The sequence below is a fragment of the Atractosteus spatula genome, chromosome 23 (genome assembly GCF_055471065.1).
Source record: "Atractosteus spatula isolate fAtrSpa1 chromosome 23, fAtrSpa1.hap1, whole genome shotgun sequence".
NCBI lineage: Eukaryota > Metazoa > Chordata > Actinopteri > Semionotiformes > Lepisosteidae > Atractosteus > Atractosteus spatula.
The window spans coordinates 13,407,760-13,431,138 of NC_142728.1; the positions used below are offsets into that span (position 1 = coordinate 13,407,760).

A 23,379-nucleotide genomic window follows, 5' to 3' on the forward strand; every position below is an offset into this window, starting at 1 on the left:
GTTCAAGTGTGCTTTTTAATGAATAAAGCGTGCTGTCCTTCTGCATACAGGACCCCCTCTGGTTTGAACTAGTAGGCTCTGAGCTCTGTCAGATGGTATGTGTCGTCTTTTCTACTACTTTTTTTGTACACCTGTGTCCCTCAGGACCACCTCAGGACAAACCTGCAGGAGACCAGCAAAATTCCTTGTCCCAAAGAGGAGTTTATAACACCTGCATCCTGTATTGTGTGCTATGCTACGTTTCTGTTAGTTTTTCCCTGTTCTCTTCCTACATCAGTATGAACTGATCTCTCCTATGTCAACTAATTAAAGAACATAAGCATGTTAATAGCAGAAGGCTACCGGGCCAGTTATATTTGTCTTAGTACTTGCCTGATCCTAGAATCCTAGCAAATGTTTTAATGTTTTCCCTTTTGTTCATGTTCAGGAAAGCGATTGAGGCAGTGGCCATGGGTCTTTTCTGATGCGCGTGCTGATTTAAACTCTGGCAAGACCGCATCGTGGTCTTCGCTTCACTCCAGAGCCACAGCTCATATAAATACCATCTTTTCTGGTGCTGAAATGAGCTGGACAGCTTCCACATGAACGCTGGATGCCTGGTTGTCCGTGCTGCTCCGGAAATGCCATGTGCGTTCGGCCCGCCTCTTTTCAAACTCTGTGGCCAAGTCAGCAGTTCATTCTTCAGTTGCAGCTCTCCATCTTACTGGGTTCTTGCGTGTTTATTGGCCAGAGCAATTTGCTCAAAGAGAAGAGGAGTGTTTGGTTTTTGCTCAGGTACAGCCACAGCATGAGGCCAGGATGGAGCTACTGGCTGAATTAAAGCTATTATGATATTTCGGGGTTAGGAAGAATCGGCATTGACGAGGGCATTTCAAACCACAATAAAAGTCAAATGTACACAGTAACTTGTACAACCTCCAATTTCCATGCCAAAGAGACAAAGTGTGTGCAGTGCCATATTCTTAGAACGAGGCAACAAAACATCTGGTGAGGTGACGCGGCCCTGTGTCATTGTAAACAAGCAGGCTTGTGAATACAGCTCTTTTAATCCAACAGAAATATTACTCTCGACTTCGAGACGGTTTGCCAATAAATGGAACTTGTTAACTCTGCACGCTGATCCCATCGGAACATTTCTGCGGTGAAATATCAGCTGCACGACCTGTGCTGAATTCACTCGTGCTTCGCATTACACTAGTCACCACGGTGACGCCACAGTGACTAGTGAGCGGGAAGGGCCGCATCACGTCGCGCTTCGTGGGAACTCTCGCTCCCGCCCCGTAGCGAGACCAGGGGTTTGTGACAACATGGCGACTTTGACAAAATTCACGATTTTGTTCTTCATTCGAAATTTGTAACATGTTCCTATAACGTCACTGAATTTATTTTGTTACTGAGATTTAATAACCAGTCTGAGAAACTGGGACTGCAGTTCCCCTTTAATGCCAGGTGAAATGCAAGTATGGATCATTATGGACTGGATTTCTGAACTGCCAGAAAACTCTTCATTCAGTCTTAATGGCCCACTTGTAGCTCTTTGATTCTTTTCCTTGCAGGTTAGCCTTTAAAACAAGAGTCTTTTGGAATTGGGGGGACAATAAATTTGCCTGGTAGATATTAAAATTCAACACCTGGAGCACAGACTTAACGGCTTTCAGTCATTATGGCAACTCGGAATTGTGTTTCTCCATTCGTTTGTACAAAGGTAGAAACCGATAAATTGTACCTTGTGGATTTGCTTTCCACCTGGGAGGACAATTCAACTTCTACCTGGTGTAGGTAAATTAGAATTAAATAATTATTGAATTTTTATAGCACTCTTCATCCCAAAGGATGTGCTGTGTGCCAGTCATTCTCTGCCAGCAGCCACACTACTCTGCAGATCCGGTGGACATGTGAGAAATTACTTCACCAGCTGAATTAATGCAGAACTTTAGGTAGAGCAGGTTATGCAAGTCCCAAGTGTAATTTAACCAGGAGTCACCATGAACAGTGCCTCAGGAGCTTTAAGGTCCAAAAAGTCAGGACCTTGGTTTAACGTCTCAGTCCAATGACAGATTCATCTTTAAACTAGTCTTGAGTTGCATGTTCTTCTCACCTGTCTGTCCAAATGGATGTAATCTGTGTATAGGTCTACTGTAAGGTAGTCATTAATTGTACATGATGAGAGGATGGTGACATAGTAAAACTGCATGATCTATACAGCTCTGAAGAACATGGTGAAAGACACTGCCCGAAATTTGTTGCAGGATAATCTAGTATCACAGTGCCAGCAGGCTGAGCATAGAAGTGCTGTATCTTCAATATGTGAAAGGAAGACCTTCGACTGTACACATGATGGTAAGAATGCTGCAGAAAATCTTTCCAATCCTCCGATATGACTGTCGAGCTTGAATGTGCACTCATACAAACCCTATGAAATACTGAGGCCACTGTTACTGTTATAACAGTTTATAACAAAATAAGACTTGAGTAGTTATTACAGTATCAATCACTTTTGTTTTACTGTAACCTTAGTGGCCTCCTCAACTGTGTTATGGTGACAGTTTTGTTACAGGGTATCTTCTGTTTGTTTGGACATTACTTTTGCTTCTAAAATGATTGTATAAATGATTGAATCTTTTTTTTCTTATTCAGAAATCAACTTTTCTAAGTGACAGATAATGAGGTAAAATATTTTGGTAAATATGTGTCCAGGTATGAACAGTGTAGTCTCTTTTAAGTGGTATGATTTTTATGAAAGTGCTTTACAAACAGAAATTCTTCTCTATCAACTGTCAAGCTCTCTTTGATGTCTTTTGAATGGTTATATCAATGCTTCCAGGTCACTCAATTCCTGTTACTAATGGCATCAACGTAAAATAAGTGTAAACAACCTGAAGAGTTTGTTTTTGAACGACCATTATAGTGATGTAGAGGTAAACAGGCAAGATGTACTATTTACTGAGGCCAGTCCAGAGTGAAGAAAAAATGTTTTCAGGTCCTAATCAGTCTACATTCTTTTATTTCTGGTTTCATATAATCTGGACCATTCTAGCCTGAAGAAAAGTCCTTTTCCTTGAACCTCTCGCTAAATGGCATCCTACCCGTTTTGATTTTGAACACCAGAATTTGAGTTCAGATAATTATTTTCATTGGAACGGGTAAAGAATTATTCCCTGATGAAAAGAAAAGAGACACACCATTTTGGCACGTTAAGAAACGTTGCATATCTTATCTTTTCAGCATGGAATAAACCTTTACCTGTTACTTTGCAGCCTATGCATGCTGACACAGCTAACCTCTTGAATTATATTCATTGTGCAATTCCCTATAAACATTTTTGATGCATTGGGGAGTCATTGTGAACCACGTGAGCCAATCATTAAAAGCACTGGAAGGAAAGAAAATAGGTTTTTGCTTATTGACGTTTCATGTTTTGGCTAATAAGGTGATGCACTTACTTCTGACTCACTGGAGAAATCCGCTTACTTAAGAAACTGTCCTGCATTTCAATCAATCTGATTTTTTCATTTAGAGGGTGCCAGAGTATCAGATGTTTCTGAGCATTCTTCCCAGCTGTGTGTGTATGTCGTGTAAACACAGTCACTGCCATTGTTCAAGTTCAAGTTTATTGTCATTATACTCCTATACAGGTATATGGTATAACGAAATGCTATTTAGCTAGCTCTCAGACGATAAGTAGTACAAAAAAACAACAATACAATTGTAAAGTAAAAGAAAGAGAGACAACAGGCAGTGTGCAAAAACAACAAAAGCTAACAGGCAATGTGTAAAACAACATCATATGTGCAAAAACATGCATCAACAGGATGAGATAAAAGGATAGAAAATTATGGGGAGTGAGCTTTCTGTGAGGTAGAGGTAGATTTCAATGTGTGTTTGAGTTTTTGGTAAGAAAGAAGGCACTGTGAGGTTCAGGTCATAGGTGAGAGGTGAGGTGAGAGAGGCTGGGAGTTTAATAGTTTGATAGTGCGGGGGTAAAAACTGTCTCCGAGTCTGGTAGTCCGGGCCTGAATGCTCCGGTACCGTTTTCCAGATGGTAGAGGGACTTTGCATGGCTTTGTTTCATTTGCACATATCTCCTGTGTTCCAGAAATCCTGGCTCTAACAGTAAATCAGGCTCGTACAGCCAGTTATACCTTTTAAGTCTTTTTTTTTGCTGTGTAAGTGCATGCCATCAGTCACTATTAGATTGTCAACAGACATTAGTAGCACAAGACGTAATGCACATATAATAAACGCCGATAAAGTCACGCTTTTTTAATGAACTCAATAGGTGGCAATATTTCCTCTCGTTTTTGTAGCTGCTCTTTCCTGTTGCCATTCAAAAGCTCCTTGCTGTGGAAGCAGATACAGCCAGCACTATTGCGAGAGATTACTCTGGGATGACCGTAAGTCTTTCATATCACCTGTAAATAAGTTAAACAGGACTTTCTTTCACCTTTCCAAGCATGTGATTTGGAGGCTGATGCCAGAGGGTGACCCCTCATGCCTGGCTGGGGGTATCTTACAGTATTACCAAAACAGTGGAAGCTTAGCGTCATTTCCATGTTTCCCAATATCACAGGAGTGTGTTACCCTGTTGCCAAGGATGATCTTCAGAGGAGGCTCGCTCTCCCATCAAACTGTCACTGCACTGACATGCTCTCGTGCCTGAAGTAGGTCAATAAGCATGTGCCCCTTCGAGTGTGTGTTCAGGAGTGTGCAGGAGGAGAAGAGACTTGAGTGGTAGTGGGTGTCGGGGGAGGGGTCTACAACTGTAACTGCTGAACTGCCTCCTCTGAGCCTTCCCACCTGTCAAGTCATATTTAGACCTGTACTGTAACTCTATTTTAATTGGATATATATTTTTTTACTTCAGCATATTGGATGTAAATGACAAAAATGACTTGCACTGAAATAGCAAGCAGATACATTGCTCCTATTTCTGATCTGTTTTCACGTTTTACAAATACTGCCTGCAGGTTTCTCAACGAGAGCACTCCTCACACTCAAACCAAAGAAGATGGAGGATCTTTTGTGAATACAGATTACAGGGAGAAAATGACGTCGGAAGAGAGACGAGATCCGTAAAAGAAACAAATGCACGTTCTCAAGTCAAGTTTCAGCTATTCTGTATCTCAGTAAATTCAGACCTTAAAGATCTGATGTACTTAACCCATCTAGACTTATATATTTATATATACCTATAGATTTATATATTATTTTAGCACTCATAAATAAAACTAAGGGCAGCCTGGTGGCGTAGTGCTTAGCATTCCTGTCTTTGGAGTGCTGGGGCCCTGTGTTCAATTCTGGACTTGTGGCACTATCTGTGTGGAGTTTGTATGTTCTCTCCATGTTCACAGGGCCTGTCTGTGTGTCTGGGTGTTCCCTGCTGTGCCCCCATTGCTTGCTGGGATAGGCTCGGGCTCCCTGTGACCCTGAATTGGATGCAGCAGTTAGAAAAAGGATAAAAAACTAATAGAAAGGTTTATGAAAGGTATCTTTTTTTTCCTCTGGTACTTTACTGAGAACTAGCTAGTGGAAAGAAAACAGTACAGATAAGGGTGGATGCAAAAATTGGGGGGATGTAATTAGTGGAGTACCATGAGTTTCTGTATTAGAACCACAGCACTTGCTGCAGTATTTGTTGCAGTATTCTAGGTTCTGCAATAATACACTAGTTCATAGAAGACGCCAAAACAGGACGAAGAGAACACACATATTTAAAATCTTTGGAGGCAGTGGGAAATTCTGCTCCATGAATTATGTCAGAATCGGTGAGAAACACCAACCAGGGGTCACAAATGGAAACTCAGGGGATGCACACTTCAGATTTAGATCAGGAGGCACTTCATTACACAAGGGCTGTGGGTGTCTGGAATAAACTACTAACAAAGCCCTTTGTTGAAACTGACACCAGTGTTTCTGTCCAGAAAAGACTTACCAAGCAACCAAACAAACCAAATGGCCTTCCCCCCCCCCCGTTATCTAACCTTTCTTATGTTCTTATGCAATGCAGATGTAAGAAACGCACTATTATTAGGCCATAAATGTCTGAATTCTTAAAAAAATGTCCAGCGTAAGGCAGGAATATCACTAGGTTAATTTAATTAAACCTAAATTACGCTACTGGACAGTATACGAGTTATGACAGTATAAAACAAATACACAAAACAACCTCTGGTGTGGCAGTGAAAACACAAATTCGTGCCACACCAACATCTGAACTACTTATTGGTGGTGGCGGTCTCTACAGCTCTTGGGTTCTACCTTCTGTTTTGGCCCGTGGTACCTTATGTGTGGAGTCCGAATGTTGCATCTCGTGGGTTTTCTCTGGGTGCTCCAGCTGCCAGCCTCCTAAACACATGCGGGCAAGGTCTTGGCATGTCAGAGCTGCCCTTGTGTATGTGCCCCCTCAATGGACTGGCACCCAAACTCCAGCTCAGTCCCAATTTTTACTTTATTTTGTACAGAATAGACTGCAGGTTACACTCTCCCTTTGGAACAAGTGGGTGGCTTTCTGCTAACGGACGGCCGGTCAAACTTGCAATGGTGTTTTGGATTTAGGGGCTGTGATTTGGGCAGACAAATTCCATTATTATTAATCATGTTTCTGAACTCTCAGGAAGGAGTCGTGTTGGACAAAGGAAGAAAAAAAATGATCTCAGCTCGAAATCAGAACTCATGAACAGATTCTGCAGCTCAGCATTATCATTTTTCACGTCTACAGTATTATTGTAATCTGAAGAAATGCACGATCTGACCGAGCCGTTTTCACAAGCCACTGAATCACAAATCGTTAATATCTGTGTGTATGGTTTGTGCACAAACATGCGTAGCATGACCTTACGTACTTGTACATCAAGTAGAACGTCATAGAAAACGCTCGTAAATCGTAGTAGCCCCAGGTCTTGCAGCTTTTTTTTAAATCTATTACCCTTGCACTTTCTTTTTCAGATACTCTTCTTACAGCACATTCTTGCACACGTTTCAAAAGGACACGCAGAGAACTGATATCTAATCTGCCTGTCGTTGTTGTCGATAATGGTGGTGTGAAAAGAGACTTTATTCAAATTTGCAGGGGAAAGTTTAGAATGCAGGTTAAACCACAATACCAAGCGAGCTAACTTTGCAGCAGGACGAGGTCTGCTTTCGGGAGAGAGAGAGAAAGAGGAAAAAAAATAGAGCCGCCAACGAAATGGTCACCTGTCTCTTTAAAATTGGTCGCAGCCTACGCCTCGAAAAGCGGCTTGTTCCGGCTTTGCCTCTTCACATCTTTATCCTTGCACGCCACACGAAAATAGTACCCCTCAAACAAGAGCATGCCAGCGGCGAATTACCCACGGGGTTTAAAATACCGGTTTCTTCTGAGGTGTCTGGCGTGGAAATGAAATTGCGTGGCCCAGATTTGGACGAACGGCCCCGGCTGGCTTGCGCGTCTTGTGCGTTGTGACACGGCGGAGTGATACGAAGGTGCCGGAGCTCCCCGGTTCACAGCAGGACTGCCGAGCGAAACCGAGCGAAAATGTCGTCGCAGAGCCTGGAAACCTGCGCTAAAATCGAAACAAATGAGACCTTAAATTCCTTTTTATGACCCGCGGTTCATTGCCTTCTTTTTTTTAAAAAAAACGAAAAGAGAATATCCCTTTGCTTCTGTGAAGTTAAAGTTGCTAAACTGTGTTTTTTTTCCTCTTTTTTTCTCCCCCTCCTCTCGTTTGAAAGAAATGAAAATAATAATGGATGATATTACTCTTTTACCGTAGTGCCTGAGGTAAGTAGTAAGAGCTAGCGACTTTATTGCGAGTCCAGCCGCGGGAACTGTGTTTTGGTGTTCAAGCCCGATCCATCTGTTGGATTGCATGAGGTTATGTAACTGCATTTTGGAGGAAAAAAAAAATCGACACTGTGTTGCCGAAGTGCGGAGAAGATACGTTTTGTTTACTATCAAAAGCGCAGCGTCGAATTGAACGTTGTGAAGGAACAGCTGCAGAGTTTGCCAAGTCCTAGAAAAGACCCGATCGCTGCTGTCACAGGAGACTTTGGGGGGGGGAAATTTCCCGAAAACAGTGCTGCAAAAAAAAAAATTGCTAACGGAAAAATCGAGCTTTCTGGAAACATGTTTGTGTCCTGCATGAGGGACGTTTTTGTGACAGCGATGTGTTGCGTTGCGATGCTGGTCCCTAAGGGATCGTTAAGCCTTGTGTTCTGAGTTGAGGGCAGGCGGTGCGATTTTCTGTAACTGCACGGCGTAAAAATGCCAGTCGTAGGTTATTTGCTGCCGCTGTCTAGGTATCTTGAAGCAAATCGACAACGACTATTCCGCGCAGTGCATTTCAGCAACTGTGCAACCAAGTACATCGTGATCGGGTCGTATGTTGGGGAACCTCTTTCTGCGTCGCAGCACGACGAGGAAAGCGATCACTAATGCACGGGACTGTTGTCCTGACACCTTTGGGGGATCTGGAGGGATTCCGTAGCAACACTTATTTCAGCCGACAAATGTGAAGTGAGCGGTGTTTGTGTTGCGTAAGGACCGTCGGGATGAAAATGAATTATTCAGCTGAACATTTCCGCGTACAGCACGGCGGTTCACTTTCGTATTGTTGGTGCCGCCCCGGACCACGACCATAATCCGAGCTGCAAAAATCTTTGCTTGGCTTGCTCTTTATTTCTTTTTGTGCACATTCGCCATTCGCTGAAGTAGTCAAACGATTTTGGCCCAAAAGATGTCCTCGTTAGGTTTACACTCTGGCTTTGAAACCCGAGAGTTGGAGAAGCGTTAAGGCAGGGGTGAAGTGAGCAAATATGATACCGAGCAGGTCCGGCGCTGCTAAATGCAACTTTGTCTCGCTTGCTAACTTATGGTTAAACCTCGCCGTTTTTACGTCGTTTAATACAGTTGTGTGAGTATGGCGTGCTGAAAAACCTCAGTCGAGCTTCGTACAGAGCATCACCCTCTTTCAGAAGTCTGTTCTAGAATTGCTTCTTCCTATCTGAGCTTTATGGATGACTACATGGCGCAATTTTGGTTGTTTTTTTTTTTGCAGGGCGTTGATTCGGTCTGGGGGAATTGTAGCTTCTTATCTATCACGCTAAACGGGAGACTTCGGACAGCTCGTCCACCCCTTCCATTATATTCGGGAAAAGTTGTGTGCGAAGTCTTTGGCATCTGTCAGAAAGGGTCACGTTTCCACACAGCTTCGGCTATGGGTCCAGTCTCTTTTTCTTTTGAAACCCATCAGCAAGAGAAGCAAAGGAGCTGTTGTTATTTGGTCGTTTTAATGTCTGGAGATTGCGCACGTTACAAAATAATGCGATTTTGAAGGTTAGTGGTTTTGGAAAGGACATCACACGGACCCCCCCCCCCCAAGATATATGATAGTAATAATTTTGTGTTAATTAGTTTCTGTGCATTACGCTTCAAATCGCGTATGATACACAGACGAGACCTGGTTTTATGCATTGATGTTGGTCAACTAGTAGATGCATCTTTCGTTTAGAATCGCATTAGTCATTTCCTTTAAGTGCTTTCAGCTCTTAAACTGATAAATGCTTTCATGTGACAATTGGCTGAATGGGTCTTAAGATGGTCCCTCTGGCAGTCTTGCAAAGATTTGTGGAAAACTTTGGTTTATTCCTCTGGAGGCTTTCCCCACGGTATAGCAATTGTATAGGATGACTGACTGATTTGTGATAGTTTGCTGCGACTTAAAATATCCCTAGGCCTGTGAATCATTTGAAGATTTTTAACTGCTTGTGAAACCAGTGAACTCCTGGCGGAGCAGGCAGTAAGCTGTGCAAAACTGAAAGTTTTTTTCTCTTTTTCAGTATTGTTTTTGGATTTTCTTAAGTTGGTGGTTATGTCATAAGTTACATAAATGCATTTGTCCTTTATCAGTTCCTGCTTCTCATTAAGGATCACAGTAAGAGATTCGTAAATACTTCTGACTTCATTCTTTTATACATATATCGCAACGGTACAGCCTTTCAGAATCTGTTTCAGTTTTGCAGTTTATTTCCCCCTTTTTTTATCAAGGCAGAGGTCGTGCTTTATGAAATGAATACATTAATGAAAATTCACATTTTTCCATGATGAACCAAATGATGCATTTTAGAAGGCAAAGGGTTACACCCACCAAAGGTATGGTGTGGAAAATCACATTGGTGCTTTTGAAGCAATTATAACCCAAAAGCCACTGACCACAGACTTGAAATGGAGTTTAAACAGGGGCTCCTGGCTTCAGAAAGAAAAGTAACCCTCCATTTGCTAGATACCCTTGTCTCGTCTTCAACCATATAGCATCGCAATATGTGATGGAAACAAGGGCTTGTTAGTACAGTTGAATGGAAAAAATGAAGATGAACAGGTTTCAAGAAGGACACAAAACATCATCATAAGACAATGAAAAGCAACCCACGGAGGTTTCTCCTGCCAAAAGGAGAAATCCCTCTTCTGCATCAATTTAGAGATGCCTTTTCAGACAAAAGACGTACGTATGAGGTCACTGATGAAGGAAGACCTAGACAAGGTCCCTATGGCAGCCAAAAACGATAGCATCCTCCTGGATGATTTATAAGTGCAAGAGACTTAACAACATCCACTTAGATGAATACAGCGACTGGGGAGGACAAAGGAGAGACCAGAAAGGTCAGGAGGTGAATTATTGATCAGGCAGAGAGACCACAGACAGCAGCCGTAGTGCGAACAACACAGAGGCACACCAGAAGGAAAATGAAAGAAAAAGCAGGACTGCCCTTTTAAATCGTTAATTGAGAGCAAAGCCAAAACAAAGCCTCAGAAAACACTGGCCAAACAATTGGTTGCATTTGTGACCATCTCAACTTGTGATCTGGAGCCTCTGGTGTAGGCCACTGGACACACTCTCTGTGCCTGGGGGGGGAGTCTGATTTTTATTTTGCAGGGTGGAGACAGCTCAGGCCCGTTTGTCTTTCATAAGCTTCTTCGTTTGCTCTGTGTGCTAACGGTGACGTCAAAAATCTGAATTTGGATTTGCTTTCAATGTATACGCCGCATTACGTGTCATCCCTGGTATTGTGGGCTGTCTGCTCTTATGTAGAAGAGGATGATGTATATGTAAATAGAGAAGGTGTTCTGTTGTTTTCCATTCCGTACAACACTCCGAATGCTGTACTGAAAAGTTTTGGGGATTTTAAGAATTGTATATTCAGTATTTCTCTAATAACTGTGATCATATTTTTGTTTCCTGTTTGTTTTGGCATTGGACTAAAAGCAATTAGGCTGTTTTGTAGATTAGTTCTAGGTAATACATGTCACCTTTGGTAAATGGACTGTACCTTTCACCTTCATTTGGAGATAGCAGCAGATCAGAGTTTCCTTTCAGCCATATCTTAACAGTTTATGCAGAGCAAGTTGGTCCCCGCTATCAGAGGTATCGAGTTTGATTTATGACTTGAACTCTTAGAGGATTCCCTTACAGCACTGCTCATACATCACACTGTATGCTAGCACGTGGCTTTTTTTAGCTGATGATACAATGCAGGACTGCCTTTTTAATTGAGAGCACCATGAAAACAAAGCCTCAGAAAACACTTGCCAAACATTTGGTTGTGACCATTTTACTTGCAATCTGGGATGTCTTGTGTATGCTGAGATAATTTATAGAGGGTGAACATGTTTTCCACCATTAGAAATGTGGTTACAAACAGCTGTGGGTGTCACAGATTCTGAATCATGCAGTGTTTGTTGCACAGCACGATTTTGCTCTGTAAGTCAGCCATCAGATTTTAATTAGAACTGTATTATGAATCAGTGTGTGGGATTCTGTTTGTCTACCTATCGATCTGTCTCTGCCACTGAGATACCTAAAGCTAAGATCTGGACATGATAGTAAATGTAAAAGATCTGAGCTGACTGTCAATGCACTGCCTGCCTGGGGTGTCAGAGGTCAGGTGATCCTATGAAGAAAAAAGAAAGTTTGACCTCTTCCATCATTTCTCCTTTGGTGTCTTTTGACAGTATTACAAGGTGCTTTCAAACAAAATGGCGAGAGCTCTAGAGGTGCATCCTTCTGGTTAAACATACCCTTACAAGCTACTCTTAAATTTAAATTTCTTGTTAAAATTTCAACAATTCCCTGTAAACAAATCATCCTTACAATTGTAAGGCCAAAGGAGAACAGCTAGAGTTATACTTTGTGTTTTATTTTTTTCTCTCTAATGTTACTGGGTACAGCCGAACGAGTAAGCATTTCAATACACTTGCTGTATATGGCAAATAAAGAAATCTTGAATCTATTCCAGTAGTGTCCGTTGAGACCAATTTACCACTTAAGGTCCTTACAACTGGTAGAATACCGTCAGAAATAATCTTTACTTTTCCAGAATGTCGGGCAGTGTGAATTTAAGGTTGTTGCTGCAGAAAATAAATTGTCACCAACCTGAAAATAGCTTTAGACTGGGTAGTGATACTTTTGTTTCACACCCATTGCAGAAATAGCTTTTGTGTGCTGCTTTTCGCAACCACAGGCAGAGAACTAACGTTTCTCTGTTCAAAAGGCCTGCGTGTGAACAAGGTGCTTGGTACTGTATAACAGTACTTAAAGGATTAGGCAGTTGGCTCTTTGGCTTTGGGTTTTAAATCATTTAGAAGGGAGAAATCACAGGTTCTTCTCCATCTTCTTTACCTGAGAGATGTGATTTTTACAATGTTGTACTGGTCAGGTTAGGTTCCTGTGGAATTTGAAGACCGGTGGGGATTGAAACTCTCATCTCCAGGGGTCTTAACTGCTCTAAAATCTACAGTGAACAGATTTTGTTTGTGATTTTTTACTTTTCTAAGAATACAAAGCGCAGGTTTTGAAATGTATCTTAAAACTTTCAGAGTGCAATGATTAAATTGCTAAGAATCAGTCGGGCTTTGATGGAGAGGGACAGAAAGGCGGATGTCTGTTGTGTCAGACTTTAGCACATGGGCTTTCCCTTATTCCTCAAGTGAAGCTGGTGACTAAAGCACAGGAGCCCTTTCTGTCTGAAACTGCTAATAGCCCCCTTTCCTGAAACAGCTTCAGAAGTTGGAGAGGAGAGTCAGCATCACATCCTGTCATCGGATCTTCTGAACCCTCACCCCCCCACCCCCCAAAAAAAAATATCGACATGCTTGTAATGTGGTTCTGTTGCATACTGTAACATAGATAAGACTTTATTGATCCCGAAGGGAAATTGATGTGTTACAGCAGCCCAGCCCAAGACAAGCAAAAACGGCCATCAGACTAGACGAAAAATTAGAATATGTACAGTAATACAAAATAAATAAATAAAAATAAATAGGTGTGTGCAAAATATGATCATAGTCACTGTAAAAACAATAAAATATGTGCAAAATGTGCATAGGTATATACAGATTGAGTGTCCAAAACAAAAAGTACAATGGAGCAAACATGCTGTCCATAGACGAGCAAATGAAGGGCTAACAGTCCGAACCTAGGGCAGCGTTATACACCCTGACAGCCGCCGGGAGGAAAGACCTGCGGAAACGTTCCCTTGAACACCGGAGCTGGAGCAGTCTTTTGCTAAAAGCGCTCCGCTGCCCAGTAACAGTCCCATGAAGCGGATGAGAGGCGTTGTTCATGATGGCTGTGAGCTCAGCCACCACCTCCAGGGGGTCAAGGCTCAGCCCCAACACAGAGCCAGCCTGCTTGATCACTTTATTGAGCCTAACATAGAGGCAACCTAGTAAGAACTACGCTGTCCTATACCTAGAACACCAAAGTCAAAGACGAGAAATACAGTACTTTGTGGCTTTTTTTCCATTTGGGATTGTAGAAGAATTTAGTGGCCTTATGTTGGAAATATTAGAGAAGACTTGGGTTTGAAGGCCTTAATAATATATCTCCTGCTGCTTTTTTGGATTAAGTGTGCGGAAAAACAACATTTCTAGAGAAGCATAATCTCTGCAGGGACAAGTGATGGTCAGGAAGTTGGTGGAGTTCCCAACTGGTGTGATTTTTGTGACTGTTCTTACTCATTCCTCCCCAAGATCATCGTCACACAAGAGGAGAGACTGCAAAAGATGGGTTTTGCTGTGTTTTTTGTAATCTAAGTTTTATAATAGGTCTCCAGTGTGTTCTCAAAGATTCTAGCGTGGTAAAAGAGCTGGCAGCCCACACAGAACTGAAGTTTAGACTGTACAGGCAGCTATCGTCGCGTACTTGTTAATTGGTGTGGAGTTAAGGGTAAAAGCTGTATCCCCACACACATGGTAAACTCATTTTTGATGCGTCTTTATTTAGATTCACTTTCTTTAAAATGCAACACATAAACACAGACAGTGTCCACTTGCAGACTTGCCTTTTCAATATACTTGGAAGTAAATTGTGCATTACTTGCATTTCATTGGGGGGCGGGGTGTGTAAATTATACTGCACGCATGCCAGTAGAATTTCGCTCAGGCTGTCAGTGCCGTTTGGGGATCTGACGAGAAACACAGGGAATACGTAAGAAGTTCTACAGCGAGTGGGGTGGCTTACATAAGGCCGGGCTGTTTGACAGCAGGCACAGATCAGGCCACAGCTGTGGCAGGCAGATTCCAGGGCTGTGGTTTCGTTCCCAGTAGAGAGGGCGCATATCCCTGCAGGCCACCAGGAAGCCCAGAAACGAAAGGAGTTTCTTTTCCTGCGCTGTGCCGAGCGAGGGGCCTTTCAAAACGGGTCTTGCACCGGCGCCTCTGTAAAAAGAGGGCGTTTGCAAGGAATCCTGAGTCAAGAATGAATGTGACGCTGGTGCAGTCTCCCGACAGGACAACGGTTTTCTAAAACATGTCTGTGCCTGTGCGTAAATGAAGGAACAGAGTAAAACTGAGATATGAATTACGTTCTGTGCAGTCTGTGTTATGAGTGTGTCAGGAGAGTTGCATTGTGCTGCACCTCTAGGTGTAGCCTGTTTTTACTGTTTGAAACTCTAGACGGCAAAAGGCTTCACTCAATAGATTGCATCTTGATGAAGGGTGTTATGTTTACTGATTTTTTTTTTTCCCAGCCGTTCGCTTAACCTCATGAAACTAGTTTTAGAAAAAATCAGGTTAATGGTCGATACGGGCTCAGTGTTTTTTCACACTGGAGTTCAGAAATGTCATGTGCATTAATTGGAATAAACTGCTGATGTCAGCATTGCTAAGAAGAAAAGAAAAACATTTACTAGAATTACACTTGCCCACACAGTGCCAATAGGCAAACATACTAGGCGCGTGAAAGAGTTGATTTAGAGTTAACGCACTCCATATATGGTATAGCCCACACCTGTGAAAATAGTTGCCCTTTAAGCTGCTGATCACTTGACTTGAATCAGTACCTAAGGGAATGCTCTGAGTGGGCTTGTGGGAGTATGGGGCTCTTTCAGAGCAATGCAGATGCTTGTCACATGAGCGTGAATGCAAACTTCCTGTTTTTCTGAGCTTGAACACTGAGTGGGCAGTCATTTATTTGGCATGTGTTTTCATGCAAATTAATAGCACAGGCATGTGCAGTAAACTGTCGCAGTGTGTTCATGTTCTCGGCTATTTTATGGTTCTTGGCAATTTTTTTTTTTCAGTTTATTTCATCACGGCTTTGATCTGTCTTCGGCAGTAGTTGCACGCGGGAGGGTGTTGGTGTAGTTGGAATCGGTCATTAGATTATAAAGGCACCACGTACTTGTAAATAGGATCCCTAATACCACAATGGAATAGAAGAAGGGTTCTTTATAATGGGTCGGAATTAAACCCAACTGCATAAACCAGGATGTGACAGAGAGAACATTTTATAGCTGGCTTTGTAAAACTTTCTTCATCAATAATGCTGTGAAATGTTCTGTAAAACGTTTTTATTTATGTGATTACATTTCCCCCCCCGAGATCACTAAATTGCACGTGTCCATTTTCAATTCTGAAGCGCTGATTTGCAGATGAGGGAAATCTCTTGACAGTGATTGTAACGCGAAAAAGTCCAGAATGAGACATCGCGTCTCATAACAGTATAATTCTCCTCATTGTGGCATTGTAGCCTGCAGTCAAGGAACAAAGTGGTGAAGCCAAGGCCAGTGAGATCACCGGTCACACCTGATAGAGGATCATGTGCGAGTGAATCACTGCATCAGGAGAGCTGTTTATTCTGCAGGTTGTTCTTGTCCCACCAGCACGTTTCCTCAGTGTGGTATCGGCTAAAAACTTTCCCTTCACACACACACACATGCGCGCGCGGTCACGTGCAGTTTCTGGATTTGCCTCTGTGCCTGTGTGAGCAACTTAGCATGAAACCCAGGCGCGTGTCAGCGCTCAGTAAATCATGACTTGGACGGTTTTGTCTCCGAGCTGCTTTCAGTCTCAGCTCCTGCACACCGTTGATTGTAGATCAGTCTCAAAGGTATGTTTTGAGGGCGAGGAAGGGAAAGGGTTTGATGTTTTAAACAGGTTGTTGTTGAACTGTTTGAGTAATATAACCTTCTGTATGAATAGGGTTAATGAAGATGTTGGACCTGTTTTTCATGGGTCAAATGGTACTATTGTTTGTGTGTTTACGTGAGAAGCTATTGTTTGTTACTTGTCTAGTTTGAAGCTAGCCTAGATGATATAAGATGGTTGTTTGAAGTGGCTTAAATCCTGATTATTCTGCAGTGAAGTTTGAGTTCTGCCTTCGGTTGGTGACAGCACATGTGTATTGAATGTGTATTGCTGGACAGAATTGCGACCAGCTCATGTTGCTCTGACTGCAATATGTCAGTTTTGAAGAGGTTTTGGTCATCTTATAGTCTGACCTCGCATTGTGTCTTTCAGCCATAGCATTCAAAATAATTGAAGCCTTTGAATTTTTCATTGGTAAAAGTAATTTAAAGAATAACTTTTGTCTGAAGCGCCAGAAAGGTTTAAAAGTCTGCTCTCTGTAAATTAGGAAACTTTTCATTCTGATTTTGCTGCTCATGAAGTTATTTGTTCAGCACTGCTTTAGAAGCTAAAGAGATGGGAGCTGAGATCATCAAGTTGAAAATAAGTAGTTTGGATATGACATAATTCTGTGTATTTTTTGATTGAAAAGAGGATTAAAGAGATAAACCATGAATTTGACCCATATCTGATTTTGACATATGAGCTGGAAAACTTATATTTATAGGGAAATAACCTTTGAAAATCTCACCTGCGTTCTTCTTTTTTATTGTGGTGCATCTTTTGGAGGATGTTAAATAGTAATGAAATAATTGAAGCTGAAGAGAGCTGTAGATATTGCCTAAAGCCACATGGGCACGTCTGCGATTCAAACCCAGGCTCTTTTTGGGCATTTTGTTTTGCTTTTATTTATACAGGGAAATCTTTTGCGCTCTGTACATAAAAGTAAATCAGTTGCCTGGGGAAATTCTCAGAATTGAGAGGATAGATAAAGCAATAACAGTGTTTTTTTTCCCCAGTGCAATTGTCTATGTGGTTTAAATAATACAGAATAATATATAGGCTTCCCCTTTTTTAATATCAGGAAACATCAGTTGGAAAAAAAACTCTGTCCTGTCAGTCATTTTTGTCTGAAATCGAATCCGATTTCATTCTCGGTCGTATTGTGGCAGTATGAAGGTCGTTGCTACAGAGTCTTCAGAACTGTTAATGAAAGCTCAGCATTCCAGTGCTGTATAGATGGGACTTTCTGTCCTACAGTCTGGGGTTCCCATGTTACACTGTTGATTACACCTAAAGGCAGTTCTGCAGGATAATTAAAAAGCTCAGCTGTTAGGCATCAATCCGTACTAAACCAGTGAAGACTTGTAGTGTTGATTTACGAGTACATGTTTTGTATGTTGATGATGATGCCTTTTTTTTTGTCTCGAATGCCTTTAAGTGGTATAATGGGCACAACTAACTAGAAGTATTTTTCTGCACTTCTGTGTAGTTTCCAATAAATACAGAGCTGTAGGTTTTACTGAGTGCGCTGTGGTATTCTGTCCTTTTTAATAAGGATGTGAGGTAACCTCAACAGGTAACAAAGCTTTTTTTTTTGGTCAAGTATTGTTGGCCAGGTTCTGTCCTGTGGGCCCCTGGACGATACTTGAACCCAAATTTCAGCCTGAACACCTGTTTAAGTGATGTTCTGGCATGGCACGCCCTCCTTTCACTTAACACCAAGATGTCAATTTTTAATGAGAATTCTGAGCCCGTCCTGATGCTCATAGTTATGTAATCTGGAAAGCAAATGGCTATAAGAATTAACTGCAAGCTTCACTGATCTCATTATTTCTTTTTTTTTCGTCTTGAGGCACGACTGCGTAAGTCAGCTCGCGCGGGTACAGTGCTGAATGCAGTTCAGTTGCTACCAGATAAAATGTCAGTTTTCTGTTTTTTTTTCCATCTGGTAAAAACGACGTTTACGCCCCAACCTTTTTGCGTTGTGGGACGCTGACGTATTCGTGGGACACAATTTAGAAACAGGCCCTCGTTTTGAGATGGTCAGCGTCTCGGGCGGTATACTCTCTGGCGAGTCTGGTTTCAAAATCAGAGTTGGTTATTTGGGGGAGGGATCACAGTCACTCTGGTTATGGGCGGGTAACGAGAGGTGAGAGGAAACCACAGCACCCAGTGACGACCCCCATGCACACAGGAACGAAAGGGCAAAGTCCACACTGACAGGTGCCAAAGGTCAGAATGAATCCTAGGACCCTGGAGATGGGGGGCTGCACTGCCAACCAGCACACCCCTGTGCCCGTTGGTCGCAAACATAAACACTAGCAATAGGAAATCCACATGAAGGTCCTGTTGAAATGCCAGTGGCAACCTTTGCTCTAATTAATTTTTTTGGACCATGCGTTTGGCAGGCAAACCCCAGGATACAGTACATTTTATACCCAGGTTGATGTTACACTCTTTTGCACCGCTGTAGTAAACAGATAACCTACTGGGTGTCTCGTTGTAAATGTCTCGTTGCAGTAGCTTCCAGATGGCATGCCAGTGACATCAGGCTCTTCGGTTTGTATGTGTGCTTGCTGGCTCTCAGTTTCCTGCACCTCATTCCTATTCTGGATTCCCTGTAAGAAAGTTGTTGTCCAGGGTATGTAAGAGAAGAAGCCCTGGGCGGTATAAATTTGGCAGTAGGTGCCAGTAGTTTCTATCGCTGTGTCCATAGGTGTTCTTTGTTTTCAGTCTTTTTACTGATGCTTCTGCATTATTTCAACTGGAGCTGTTTGCATCTTAAACCAGCTATCAGAAAAGTAAAATAATCTAAAAACGTTAAGTCCTCTCCTGCTATAACATCTGGACTTGTCTTTTCTGAGCTGAAATCCTGGGGTCTTCTTTTCCGTTTGATGTCATTGCAGAGTCAGCTCAAACCTGTGCAGTTTGTGTTAATTTAGTGTACAATATTGCAGTTCCTGAATACCAGAATTGCTTTGGGGCAGCAGGGTGAGATGACAGACATAAATAATAACTATAAGGTAAATATGTCATTGTCTCCATAATAAGTTAATATATTCAAATGTCAAAACATTTACAAGAATCTGATCAATTCAAAGGAAGCTTAAAAAAAACTTAACAGGGTTACAATACAAAAACAGGAAGCTTTGCCATACACCATTTTTTTTCAGACTGCAAGAATTTCTCCTTTCATCTTCTGTCGTTCAGTGCGGCTTCCTTATGACCCGGTTCAGGCATATATTTCTAGTTTTGCGCTCTTAATTTTTTTCATCGCTTTTGCCCCCTCCATTATAGCCAGACTCCGAATTTAGATCATGTAATCAAGCGTGACATGTGCTTGGATGTACTGAACCTGAAAGCCACTGACACAAAGTAAATCTCCTAGCAGATATGAATGGGATGTTGTAGCACGGCAGTAAAATAGCCAGATAGGGTGGCTCCAGGATGACAGAATGTCAGACGCAGAAGAAAACATGAGGAGGAACATTGATAAAGTCTTTGCCCTGTGGCTGGCCTCAGACATAGTTCCCATTCATGCTCATCCATGAAGTAAGTCTCTGGGGCAATTGTGTGGAGCCTTATGTGAAGTCCGCAGAGAACCGAGACCTTGCAAATCTGCCAGCGAAAAACATTTTTAATGTCTATTAGGCTATGCCGCAAGAAATTTCTGAAATCTCTAGGATAGGAAATGGTTCACACTTTCATTGCTGTGCAGTGACTAGTAAAGAAACCCAGCGTGTTTCTTAAGCGTATAGACTTAACGTTGGGGTTTCCCCCCCTGTGCAGTGAAGAAATGTTCTTGTTCAGGTCTTTGATCTGGGGATCGTGACCTTAGGGTATATTTGGAATATTTCAAAATATATTTAGGAAGTAGGAAGCCCTATACTAGTGGCTCTGCACCTTGAAGTCTGGAATCCCTGAGATTTGCCAGTTCCCTTCAGATTGGCGAAATCTTTTGGCTGTGGAGAAGAGTTGTATTGGTCCAGTTCAATCTAGACTGGAAGCGTTTAACACTTGTCCTGTGTGAAGAACTGGTTTTAACTTAAGGAGACCTAGAAAACCTGCTGGATCCCCAACTGAGACTCCAAACCTCATATTAAAGCAAGTCTCTTTTGTATTTATCTTATTTTTAGTAGCACAAGACATTTGCCAGGATTCCTTTTTTTAATGCTTTTTTTCCCCACTTCCTAGAAGTGTTAAATTGCACATGATTTTCCTCAGGGTGACTTTAAAACGCACCTTAAAAGACGGAGGAATTTATTTAAAAACCCAATTGAACTTAATCGTAGCAGAAAAACGTGAAAATGCTCCTTTGCTCAGAGTGATGCAACTGAACAATATTACAGCAGCAAAGCGTGAAAGCACTTTTCTGAGTTTTAGAAGCTGTCAGGAGAATATCATTGGCCACCGAATGGATTCAAAATGAAATGGAGCTGTGAGACTCCACGCTTAAGCAAATTGATGCCTTGTGAGGGATGAGTGGCACTAGTGAACCTTATGTATGTTTGTTTTCATTCAAGAAATTTTAGCTTAGCAGTGTCCGACCAGTTAAGCATTGCACTGACATGAAAGCTGGCATTGTCCTTTTTTGTCACAATAATATTCAATGAGATTTTTTTTATCAATAAGCAAAAAAAATTGCAGGGCCCTCCCTTACACAGGAGAGTAAGGATGAGGAAGCAGTGGGGGCTTGAATTCAGGTTTAAACGGAACTAGGCTTTAGGATCTTTCTTGGTGTTGAGAGTGCCCTTTCTCTTACAGGAATGGCATCCAGTTGTTCTTCTTAAAAACATTTACATTCTTCATTCCCAGTTGTCTCCTGGTACACCTGGTTACCTTGCGCTTCTTTACAGTAAGGGTAGTGATGAGCAAGCATACTGCATGTGCTGAAATGATGGAAAATGGTACGTAAGACAATTAAGGAAAAGCACGAGTAGTGATCTGTGTACAAAATGCATCCAGGTTTTATAGAGAGTTGTGCTGTACAGCCAGGAGGTTGCTGTCTCCAGATTTTTCTGGCTTTTGCAAACATATCTTTTTTTGGAGGTAGTACACCATTTCCTTTATGCTAACTACTGGAGTTCTTGGCCAGTTCTACAAAAACAAATATTTTTAGAGCAAAAGTCGATAGCTGTGTATTTAGCACTTATTTTGCGTTCATTAATTTTCAGACTTATGCTGCTCTAAGACTAATAGCGTGTATATATTTTGTGTTGCTTACTTTTCACAGAGTGAGGCACTAATTATGACTGGGAGTCAGGACCTTGTTGTAACTATTTCCTTTCATGCAGTGAAACAGTGTCTACCACAGGAAGGAGCTGTGTTTTTCTAAATAAGGAAAGCTGGCCTATATGTTGTAAGTTCACTGAGAAACACATAGCAGTTCTCAGAGGATTGTCTGGTTGCCAGGAGCTGAAACACTGTGTTCTGAACTTCTGCTTCTGAGAAACTGGGGAGAGTTTTTCCAGTCCTGCCCGCCAGAGCTGAAGACTGCCAGATTCTGTGACTATTAATGTGTCAGTGAACTTTAACAATCTCCAGAAACAGCCACTACAGAAAGTTATCGGTGCTTCTGCCATTTTATATAATAAATCCCAGTTCCTGTAAATCTGAAGATTATCAGTGCTGCTGGAGCTTAACTTTGATGGATCAGTCTTGTTCTTATTTGAAAAAAAAAAATGTTGCTGTGATTTAATCTGCGTACCTGCTGTCCTTGACTGGGTAGAACGCTATTCTGATAAACTGTAGTGTTGGTATGAAATAGATGAAGTTTTTATAGACTAGCACGTCGGCCTCCCAGATTATGATATAGGGTGTGATTCTGGGGGAAAGAAAAGCGTTTCTTCTATTTTCAGTCATTAGTCGCCTGCCCCCGCCTACGAGACAGAACAGAGTTTTCTGAGTGGGTCCTGAAAATGAATTCCCTCTCTTGCAGCTGTCTACGTAGTTGCCAAACAGACAGCGTTATGCCAACCCACTGAAGCAAGCGCAGAGAGCAGCTGAGAAGATGCCTGTGCAGGCGGCGCAGTGGACCGAGTTCTTGTCCTGCCCCATCTGCTACAATGAGTTTGACGAGAGCGTGCACCGGCCCATCAGCCTGGGGTGTTCCCACACCGTCTGCAAGACCTGCCTCAACAAACTGCACCGCAAGGCCTGCCCCTTCGACCAGACTGCGATCAACACCGACATCGACATCCTGCCCGTCAACTTCGCTCTGCTGCAGCTCGTGGGCGCCCAGGTGAGCTTTTGAGCAAGTCCTAGGTCTGTCCCCTGCTGAAAAGAGAAGAAAAGAAACGCGGTGTTTCGGCTGTGGAGCCTTCTTCGGGTGTGAAGGCGTCGAAGAAGGCTCCACAGCCGAAACATTGTGTTTTCTCTCTTCTCTTTTCAGAATGGGATAAACCTATTACTTGTTCCTTTGCAGCCTACGCATGCTGACGCAGCCGCCCACCTGAACTGCTTGTCCTAGCTTTTGACTGGGACAGGAGCCCCCTTGGCAATCGTGCCTCAGGATAGCAGTAATGTAACGGCTGTGGTTCACTCTGCACTGTTCGCCTGTGGCAATACAAGAAACACATCAGGTTCTGGTCTATGAGTTTAAATGGCACATAGTTCAGACATTTCATGGCAGCTGTGTCTCCCCTTGGCTTCATTCTTGTAAAGATTGAATACAAATTCCTGGTAAAAATAAGAATGTTTCGGTTTGAGATGACAAATTCAAGCCGAACTGCAGCCAAACAATTCTCATATTTTGGTCCTGACGTTTACCACCTCCGAACTGTAAAACCAGTTATCCAAATCTTGAATAGTGTTGAGTCTGCAAAATAGCACTTCACGTGCTAGAAGGTGCCAGTCTTAACGAAAGAAGGTCACTTTCAAATAAAAACGTCATGACGATGATTTCATAAATCTGCCATTTCACTTCGAATTTTGTGGTCCTTGAACATTTATAAAGTCTGGGTTTTTATTTCAGGAGCCAGGAGAAAAGCCCTGGC

At 42.3% G+C, this 23,379-nt stretch overlaps 1 protein-coding gene across 3 annotated transcripts in view; it reads left to right on the top strand.

Moving 5' to 3' along the window:
- Window positions 1-7,476: 7,476 nt before the first annotated feature.
- Window positions 7,477-23,379, top strand: part of rc3h2 (ring finger and CCCH-type domains 2) — a 42,223-nt gene continuing 26,320 nt past the window's right edge. For all 3 annotated transcript variants that reach the window (XR_016094746.1, XM_088940363.1, XM_088940364.1), the window contains exons 1-2: window positions 7,477-7,759; window positions 22,323-22,625. Coding sequence is in view for 2 of the 3 variants with exons in the window: in XM_088940363.1 (XP_088796489.1) it covers window positions 22,395-22,625 (231 nt within the window). In the remaining variant the exon portion in view is untranslated. The remainder of the gene's footprint in view (window positions 7,760-22,322; window positions 22,626-23,379) is intronic.